The following is a 9,431-nucleotide window of genomic DNA, read 5'->3' as shown; positions in this document are numbered from 1 at the left end:
GGTACAGCTCTAACATCCGTTTTATATATGCACGCACATCCACCCTGCACACTCACTTAGGCTACGCACGTACAAACAAACATATAACTATGCACGGACCTGAACTGCGTCCTTTTTAACATCACCGGGAGACTCCGTAGACGACGTACATGTCGTAGTCCCTCTGTGGCTCCACGTGTGAGAGGCAATAAAATTTAATTTAGGGACATACCCCGACCCTGGTGAGAAACGCGAGCAATCTTAGGGATCAAACCTAGCCGTTCGCACACCAGAGACACGACCGACCGAGCTAGCGCTTGTTCTTAGGCAACAACATATTTATTAGCTGGATAAGGTTAGTATTGATAATTTTACTTCATGAGATCTTTAGGCGGCAAACAAGCCATTGATGAGGTGGACATGGTACTAGGTAGCGAGATGATTCATGGGCTGTGAGTGATGCGAAACTGTCTAATAAGAAGGATCAGGTAAAAGTGAAGTGAGGTTCATATATATAGATAGATATTGCAATTCACTATCACATGAGTCTATATTTTAATGTCTTTAACCCTCCATACACTGTTGCGAAAAGGATGGTGCTCCCATCCTCCAAAGGGCATCATTTGAGATGAAAGTCAGGTAGGCGAGATAGGAGCCAACGGAAGTGCCGGTGATAGGAGGAAGTGGACTCCAATAAATAAATTGGAGGTAGAAGTAATAATAAATACGATTTTGATCCTATGATTAGGATTCATTGGCTAAATCAAAGAGAATTTTTATGCTCTTAAGTATAGTATCGCCCTTATCTGTATGTCCATTGGTTGTAATCTGGTTTTGCCTTTCTTAGATATGTCAGAATTGTTGTTTTGAATTTTGTGATTGACATTGTATTGCTGCCTATTGACATTTTTTTGCAGTGCCTTTTTATTGATGCATAAGTAATCTAAGAATTATCTAACGAATATATAGTTATAGTCATCATCGGTGAAAGCGTACTTTGTTCTCTTATCAATGCAATTGTAATCTACTTTTTTTTGTTAGTGTGAATGATCCTAAATACGATTCTCAATTATACGCCTTTAGGGGGTAAAACATTGGAAATGGAAATGGTCGTCTCTAGACCCTATATAACTAACTTGCATAGAGCACGTTATGATACCACACCAAATCCTTTTGAAAACGAATCATACCAAATTTACCACTTGCATCTGCATTCATGAATGGACCGAGGAGCATCCACCCGTGATGTTAAGTACATGAGTTTCTTCCCATGGAGCCAAAATTAAGCTTATATAATCTTTCTTTAAAAAAATTTGTTCCGGATATAACAAATATATAGCACATTTTATTTTTCTCCAAAGTATATAGAACTTTTTATTTTTTTCTAGAAGTCAATATTTATCCAATTGTCGCCCTCATCTATACTTCCTTGTCTTATTAGCAGTCTTGTCTTCTAGAAAGGCAAAATAGCCATTTTGGTCCTTCAACTTTGATATGAGGGTCAAGTTTACCCCTCAACTTCACATAAGCCAATATAGTCCCTTGACTTGGGTCAAACTCGTCCTTATGCTGATATTATATTCCATAATAACATGAGATTTATGCAAAAATTCTTCTTTGCTCTTGGCCCTTCCCCTTTAAATTTCGCAACAGTTTATTTACCCATAGAATACTATTATTCTATAATAACATGGGATTTATGCAAAAGTCTTCTTTGCCTTTGGTCCTTCCCCTTTAAATTTTGCAATAGTACCCATAGAATTTTATGGAAGCAATAGTACCCATAGAATTTTATGGAACATCGCAAGTTATTAATTTGGAACATATAATTTTATTTATCCAATATATTGCATTGTCTTGTGGACGCATGGAGTAAAATTAAAGCTACTATTGCATAACAATGTACCATCATATAAAATATCATGGAAAGTTGAGCGAGCAGTAACACAAAGTAGTGGAAATTGAGGAGGGGGGAAGGAGCTAAGGTAAAAATGATTTTTTTACAAGTATATCATGTTATTATAGAGTATAATATCAGTACAAGGACGAATTTGATCTTAAAATAAAAGTTGAGAAATTATATAGGTCAATTTGAAAGTTAAAAGACGAAGTTAACCTTCGGAGCTGATAGACTAAAATACCTATTTTGCATGCTAGAAATGAAACACTGCAACAATTGCCAATTTACTAGACCATGCTTTATTGCTTTCCACACGCGTGCGTGCACTTAACCATTTGGCAGCGTATCGTATGCACATGGGTGGCCTGTGCACATTTGCCCATGGCCGATCCTGGCCATCCAGGACGCATTCAACGGTCGCGGCCACTTTTGGACTAGTGGACTGACACTCGCCAAGTCGCCATCATCCGTCACCACCGTGCCAAGGCGGCAAGGCCCAAAGCACACTCCTTTTCCCTTCTGCTTCCCCCACAAACCATCCCGCAGTTCACGCTCCGATCCCATTCCTCGCCATGGACGCGGCGGGGGGCGAGCAGCTGAGCCTGGCCGCGGTGCGGGACGCGCTGGTCCGGCTGGAGGACTCGGTGGTGTTCGCGCTCATCGAGCGCGCCAGGCACCCGCGCAACGCGCCGGCCTACGCGCCGGCCGCCGGGGGCGGCGGGGGTGCGGGATGGCGCTCTCTTGTCGAGTTTTTCGTCCGGGAAGCAGAGGCCCTCAACGCAAAGGCAAGCTTCTTTCTTTTCCTGTCTCGCTTGTTCTGTCAGTTTGCTCTATTGAGATTTGCATTAACCGGATTGAGAACCATGTGGAGCGGTGGAGGGGGCCAAAATCACTGTTTTCTGAAGTTACTGATCAGGCTGCATCTATCGTTTTTTTACTGTTATAATGTAGTCAGGTAGTACCATTACGATTCAAGGTGGCAAGATTTGTTTTTCTCATTTGGCAGGTTACCTAATTTTGTCTTGCGAAATGCAATTAGGTCTGATAACAGTATTTAAGAAACTGTTTTGTAGACCTTATGTGCATGATGGCTTTCCTCGGTGAAACCATCTTACCAGGTTAGAGATGGACTTTGGTTCTTGGTTCTTTGGGCTCTGTTGGCACTTCTCTAATTGGCTTTTCACTGTTTGTTGGTTCAAACGACTTGGTACTTAATCCTGTCTCTATTTACTTGATTCAAATTCACAAGGCAAGAAAAGTAAACTGTATTCCCATTTGTTATATAACCAAGGACGTGTTAGCTAAAAGGTAATGTGATTAATCATTGCTTACTGATACTTAACTGGACATTGAAAAGGTCAAAATGTTTGTTTTCTCATTTGTAGATTGTATTGTATCCAAATCTGGCAAGCCAGGACAGCTTAACAATATGTTCTTAGTTAAGCCATCTAGGACACAGGCTTCTGGTTGTATGGCTGCACATATACTGCAATATATACCATTGTTGTGCCATCTCCTATAAAATCTCAATTCATCTGTGAATTTTCATATACTGCAATAGCTAATCACTTTTGTGCAATCTCGAACACAATCTCAATACAAGTTTTACTTCTTATAGGCTGGACATTATCAAAAGCCAGAAGATGTTCCATTCTTCCCTCAAGATCTCCCCTCGCCTCTCTTTCCTACCAAGAGTTCCCCAAAGGTGTTCATCAGGCATTAACCTTACATTGTCAAGAACTGATAGTGATAACTGCTATTGCTGAGATCTGAGCTTCTATTGCTTTATTATTAGGTTTTGCACCCTTCAGCTTCGTTGGTCACTGTGAATGATGCAATTTGGAAAATGTATTTTGATGGACTGCTCCCCTTATTCACTGTTGATGGAGACGATGGTAGTTATGCAGAAACAGTTGCGTTGGATTTTGCATGTCTGCAGGTATGAGTTCTATGTTAGAATTTCTTGTACTACAGGAATAATTGCAAATTGCTGGATTTTTACTTCAAAATTGATGTATGCCTGTAAAATACAAGGTTCTTTTCTTGTAGGTTCTATCAAGAAGAATCCATATTGGCAAATATGTCGCTGAGGTGAAGTTCAAAAACGCTTCTCAGGATTATAGTCCACTAATACAAGCAAAGGTTAATCTACAGAACGTCACATTCTCTGCCTCACTGAATTGCATAATACATACAGAATTGGTATATTTGTTGATATTATGTATAGAAATATAAAAGGTATCTGGTGTCCCGAAGGGCTATTGGTGAACCTTGATACTTTAGGTATATTGGTGAACCCTATTTACTTTAGGTTCAGCCAAAAAATCAGGTTAGATTTCCCTTCAAATGGCTAGCTTTGTATTTGTATGTTATATGCTACTCTGCCACATTCTCACATCTTCAGAGTGCTTTGCACATATCATGAGATCGATTCTACTACTTTGTAGGAACCGGTTCTACCATCTGCTTTCAGTGATTTAGATATTGAGCTCCAGAAAATGAACTCCTCCTGCTTTATCTCACTGTTGATGCAGGACAGCAATTCTCTGATGGATCTGCTCACTTTCAAGGCTGTCGAAGAGAAGGTCAAGAAGAGAGTAGAGAAGAAAGCCAGGACCTTTGGACAGAATGTCACCTTGGAGGACAGTGCCGGCAAGCAACAAAGCACTGCCGGTGACAGCGAATGCAAGCTCGATCCTACAGTGCTCTCCAAGCTGTATGATCAGTGGGTGATGCCATTGACGAAAGATGTCGAAGTCGAGTATCTCCTCCGCCGTCTCGGCTGATCGCAAATCGCTGCAAATATTATGTGTGATTTACAGTTGTATCATCAGAGTGTTGTGCACATGCCTTTATCACTGCTATATTCAAACTCGATTACAAAAGAATGCTACAGATTCGCGCCAGGATCTGGGCTTGTTTGTGTCTGCCTGACCATCATCTGCATGGGAGATGGGAGTGACATCCAGCAATCTGCAATCTTTTGAGATTCAGAAACGATCTGTAGAACAGGCACATATGCAATTGGCACTGCTGGCAAGCACGTCCGAAAAATCCATCTAGATTGCATTGCATCCGACAGTGTCTTGACCTCTTGGGTTAGATTGCGCCCAGGAATCTAGTGTGGGTGATCTCGTCAGGCTGCTCCTCTTCCTCGTCTGATGTTGTCGTCGCGTCCGTCGACGGCATCTCGCTAGCTCCAACTTCGAATCCGCTACGGCAGCACGGCGTGGACTGCCGGGTCGAGCTGCAGCTGCAGCTTGTATGTATTGGCGTCCATGGTGTGGCGAGTGGCCACCGGACTCTGGATCCGCCGAGTAGTCGGAGATGGCCACGCGCGGCAGCCGATTGGGAAGAGGATGAGGAAGCGAAGAGGAATGCAGGCAGCGGCGCCGCGGCGAGGTCCTTTTGGAGCCGGGCTGGCAGGGAACAACCGGATTCCCAAATCTATAAATCTGACTTCCTGTATTGCTGTGACAGTTTTCTGGATCAAATGTTATCATGTACAGAACTTGTCGGAGGTTTTTTTCAGCCGGGTGGCGGAGTGCACCCGCCTAATTCTAGTTTAGGATAAGTTTGGGGGAAACCAAGGAATGCTAGATCAAGAGGCGTACGGAAAGCACACATAAGTATTTAGAGTGGTTCAGACCGCCGGAGCGTAAAACCATACGTCCACTGTGAGATGTATTGCCTGAGCTTGTGAAACTTCAGTGTTCGTGGAACTTGTGTGTGTAGATCTGTGGAACTTGTGTTCTAACGTGTGCGCTCACCCTTTTATAGGCTCAAGGGGAGCGAGTACACTGAATGGGGTCCCGACAGGTGGACCCGGCGACATATTAAATAACGTACACATCGAATCCTTAAATGCCACAGATTTGGAAATCTTTCTCTTCAGCCCCCGTTCTACAAGGGTATGGTCATATGTCGTCTCCCTAGTACAGGGTCTGCTGTCAGTGACATGCGTAGTGGGAGACGTGCTGTCACTGTAGGGTCAGTTCCCGCTGATAGGCGAAGGGGCTATGTTGACCTGCCGTGTTGTAGCCTTTGTACACTATAGCAGCGCACGCCGCGACCTTCCTGCAGCAGGTCATAATGACCCTTTGCTCACGCGCGCGGCACCGTGATGTGACTACACGCCCCTCGCCTGCGCACGCGGTGCGGTGATGCGACGCGCCGCCTCAGTAACTGGCGGGCTTACCGTGGTGTCAGCATACCTGCCCAACGTGTCAGTGGGCAGCCTATGCTCAGTCTCGGGCACGCGCACCCCAACCACCCGCATTTAATGCGGTAGTTGGGCTGGCTGCCACCGGACACGTGGCGGTGCTAGTTTATGTAACGCCCCGGAAATTTCAAATCTACGCGTTAGAGAATTCCGACTAAAAACTTATTCATCGTAAAACCCTGACCGCTCCGTCACACGCGCGCCGTCACATCCCCGCCCTGTGCCGCTCAAGTGCCCGGCGTCCTCCCCCACGCGCATTGTCTCGACCCTCGCCACCGCGCGACCGCTCTCCGCATTTGGCGTCGGCGCTCCTCGTGCAGCGCGCGAATCCCGCGCACGCGTGGCCGACCGGCCGCGGTCACCGCCGCGACCGGCGCCGACACGCCCCCCCCTCTCTCTTTCTCCTTTTCTTTCTCTCTCCCATTTTCTTTCTTTTCCTTCCTTTTTCCTTTTTTCCCCAATCTCCCTTCCCTTTCTTTCTTCCTCTTCTTTCCCTCCTTTTCTTTTTCCTCCTCTCCCCTGCTCCCGAGCGCCGCCCCTCCTGCTTGTCACTGAGCCTCGGCCCTCCTCCCTCACGCGCGGACGTCGCGCCCGAAGCACCCCCCCGCGCGCTAGCCTCTGCCCGGCCACGCCACGACGCGCACGCACGCGCCGCGCGTGGCCAAGCATCGCGCCGCGCCGCCCGTCGCCACGCCCCCGCCTCTGGCCCGCGCCACACCGCGTTCCGCGCGCACGCGCGCGCCCTGTTCTCGCGCGTGCCGCGCCGCTCGTCGCTGCTGCACCCGCCTCGCCGCGCGCGCGCCGCCGCCCTGTGCTGCACAAGCGCCGGGCCCGCGTCCGCCAGCACTCCAGCCGTGTGCACGCCCCACTTCCACCGCCGGCCGCCCCTGTGCGCGCCCACGCGCAGTACTGCCGGCCGCCCTCTCCGCCGTCCGGCCACGTCAAGTCACCGCGCCGCTCGCCGCTTGCCAAGATGTCCCGTCCACCTCGCCGCTCGTGCCCCGCTCCGCGACAACCACAAGCGGCCGAGCGCCATTGAAGACGCCCCGCACCGCCCGCCGGCCGCCGCTACCCCTTTCCTCTCCGCTCCACCGCCTTCTCCCGCTATAAATTGGCCCCCGCACAACCCCCAGCACCTCACCACCGCCACCGCCTGCCTCTGCCCTCTTCCCTAGCCACAGCGCCGCCGCCGCCCGAGACACCGCCGCTGCCCGCCTGCTCCCGTGGGCGCGCCCTCTCGCCCCACCGCAGCCCGTGGTGAGTGGGGGGATTGGTTCCCCTCCTTCCCCTTCCCCTTTTTCCCCTGCCCTGAGCCGCCCCTAGGCCTCGGCCGGCCGTATTGGCCGCCGCCGCCGGCACCCCCACCGCTCCTCTGTTTCGAGCAGGAAGAGGAAGGAAGAAAGGGGTTTTTGCTCAAAGCCCCCTCCCCTTTTCCTGTATTAACCCAAAGAAACCCCCCCTTAAGTACTTTTGACTAAATAGACCTTACTCTTTTAATATTTCAAAACAAACCCTCCAATACTTGAACCTAGATACATTTGGCACTCTTTAGCATGCCCCGAGAAATTCTAGGATTTACAAAAAGGTCCCTGCTATTTCCAGATACTTACGAATAAACCCCTAGCGCCCTGTGTGACCACTCGAAACCCCTTTAGCTCGTCATTTTATGTGCGAAACGATCTCCGATCGACCCGAAACTTTACCACGCCATTTCTAGTAGGGTTCCGGCCATGCCATTAAGAAACCACCCAAAGATATTACCCCTAACTCCGTAATTAAGTTATTTCCGATTCAAGCTCAACGATGAAAGCTTTTAATTCTTTCATTTGATTGTGTGTCTGTTTGTTTGCGTCGTAGGACACGGAGTGAACGAGGAAGGTCCCGACTGTGACCGAGCGAACGAGGATCAGTACTGCGACCCCGAACCCGAGGGACAGTGCTTCGACCAGGACCTCCCGCAAGGGTTTGACGATGGCAAGTTCAATCCCGCCCTTTGATGCATGTTTCTGTCCTAGTTTTTATAAACTCAACCCAGTGGCCTGTTTTATAAAATTGCATGGTTTTGCGTGCTGAAAACATGGTAGGATAGCCACCCTTGTTGTGATAACCATACTTTGACTACCTGATTTTATAAAGAAAATGCGTATGTGTGGGAAGGGATAAAAGGTGGTTTTGAAAGACGAGTCAGACGGGATGGATGGCATTTCTGTGTGAATTGCCGTTGGTGTGCTCGTACCTGTGTGGTAGGGCAAGGAAGGGAGATATCCATCTTGTCACCCCTAAGGACCGAGTTGATGTGACATCTCACCTAGCTTCCTGTCGTGCAAACCACTTGACCGTTGTATGGGCAACGGCTTAGCATAAATCCCACTAGTTAGTCCGATAGCCATCAGGAGAGCTGAGAGCAACGGGTGATCAAGGAGAAGGGATAAGCTCTGTGTGACTTATGCCCTGGTTAAACCTCAGAGATAGGTTGAGTGACCCCTTGGTGGATCCCGTGGTGGCTAGTCAGGTCTAGCTAAGGTGGGTAATGGCTTTGTTGGGATCTGCACCGGCACTAAGGTGTTCGTGCTGTGGTACCCCACCTGTGGGTAAAGTTGCACACCTCTGCAGAGTTAAAATCTATTCGAATAGCCGTGCCCACGGTATTGGGCAAGTTACGGTGTGGTCACATAACTAGTGTTTCTCTCTGGGAATGGTTGGTCTGGTGTGAGTGGTTTGGAAAGCGTCCGGCAGATGTGCCGTGAGCTACGGCGGACGGGGAGTTCGGTAGCGGTTTAAAACCTGGATCCTGCGTGGATCAACATCGTATGCTCTTGGAACTTGAAAGCTTGTTTTGAAAATGTTTTAAACAAACCCTTGCATGCAACCGAGTTTTTCTGCAAATAAACCCTAACATCATCCTTGGATTATCCTGTGCATTTAATTCTGTTATACCCACTCCGTGGGTGTGATTGGACTTGCTGAGTACGTTTGTACTCACCCCATCCTTACTTTTACAGTGGAAGATCCCGACTACGTCCCCGAAGACATCGAGTAGGGTTTCGTCCTGCACCCAGTCTTGCCTGTGGGCGAGGCCACTGCTAGAACTCCGCATGGCGCAAGACTCTGATGATCCTCTTTTCGTAGCTAGTATAATAGTGTGGGTTGTAGTTGTAATCCTCGCGATAGTGGCGCTTCACTGCCCATTACCGCGCAGAGTTGTACGGTGATGTACCATCTGATGTAATAAAAGTGTTATCAGCCTCCTGGGACTGATAATTCGACACTTTTAAGTCTTCCCTGATGGGGGGGACGCTTCAGTTTAGCGGCCGCTTCCCCAGGGGCACG

The 9,431-nt window shown here is 48.3% G+C and overlaps 1 protein-coding gene across 2 annotated transcripts; it reads left to right on the top strand.

Annotated features, from left to right (window-relative positions):
• The first annotated feature begins 2,363 nt into the window (after positions 1-2,363).
• LOC112894913 (chorismate mutase 2-like) lies at positions 2,364-4,806 on the top strand. Of its 2 annotated transcripts, none has more exons than XM_025962767.1 (5): positions 2,364-2,664; positions 3,498-3,584; positions 3,675-3,818; positions 3,929-3,970; positions 4,414-4,806. In XM_025962767.1, the coding sequence occupies exons 1-5, from the start codon at positions 2,452-2,454 to the stop codon at positions 4,663-4,665; spliced, it is 738 nt and encodes a 245-aa protein (XP_025818552.1). In that variant the 5' UTR covers positions 2,364-2,451; the 3' UTR covers positions 4,666-4,806. The 2 variants fall into 2 exon arrangements, with proteins under 2 accessions (XP_025818552.1, XP_025818545.1); XM_025962760.1 differs by having other exon boundaries at positions 2,373-2,664; positions 3,929-4,021.
• Positions 4,807-9,431: the final 4,625 nt, after the last annotated feature.

This window comes from Panicum hallii, chromosome 1, assembly GCF_002211085.1.
Source record: "Panicum hallii strain FIL2 chromosome 1, PHallii_v3.1, whole genome shotgun sequence".
Taxonomy (NCBI): Eukaryota; Viridiplantae; Streptophyta; class Magnoliopsida; order Poales; family Poaceae; genus Panicum; species Panicum hallii.
This window is presented reverse-complemented; position numbering and strand designations above follow the sequence as displayed.

Bases quoted from the DNA above. Each gene is read 5' to 3' on its own strand.
- LOC112894913 (XM_025962760.1), top strand. From the start codon at position 2,452: ATGGACGCGGCGGGGGGCGAGCAGCTGAGCCTGGCCGCGGTGCGGGAC. The intron at 3,819-3,928 runs GTATGAGTTCTA...CTTTTCTTGTAG, and splicing joins TGGATTTTGCATGTCTGCAG to GTTCTATCAAGAAGAATCCA. The intron at 4,022-4,413 runs GTTAATCTACAG...CTGTTGATGCAG, and splicing joins GTCCACTAATACAAGCAAAG to GACAGCAATTCTCTGATGGA.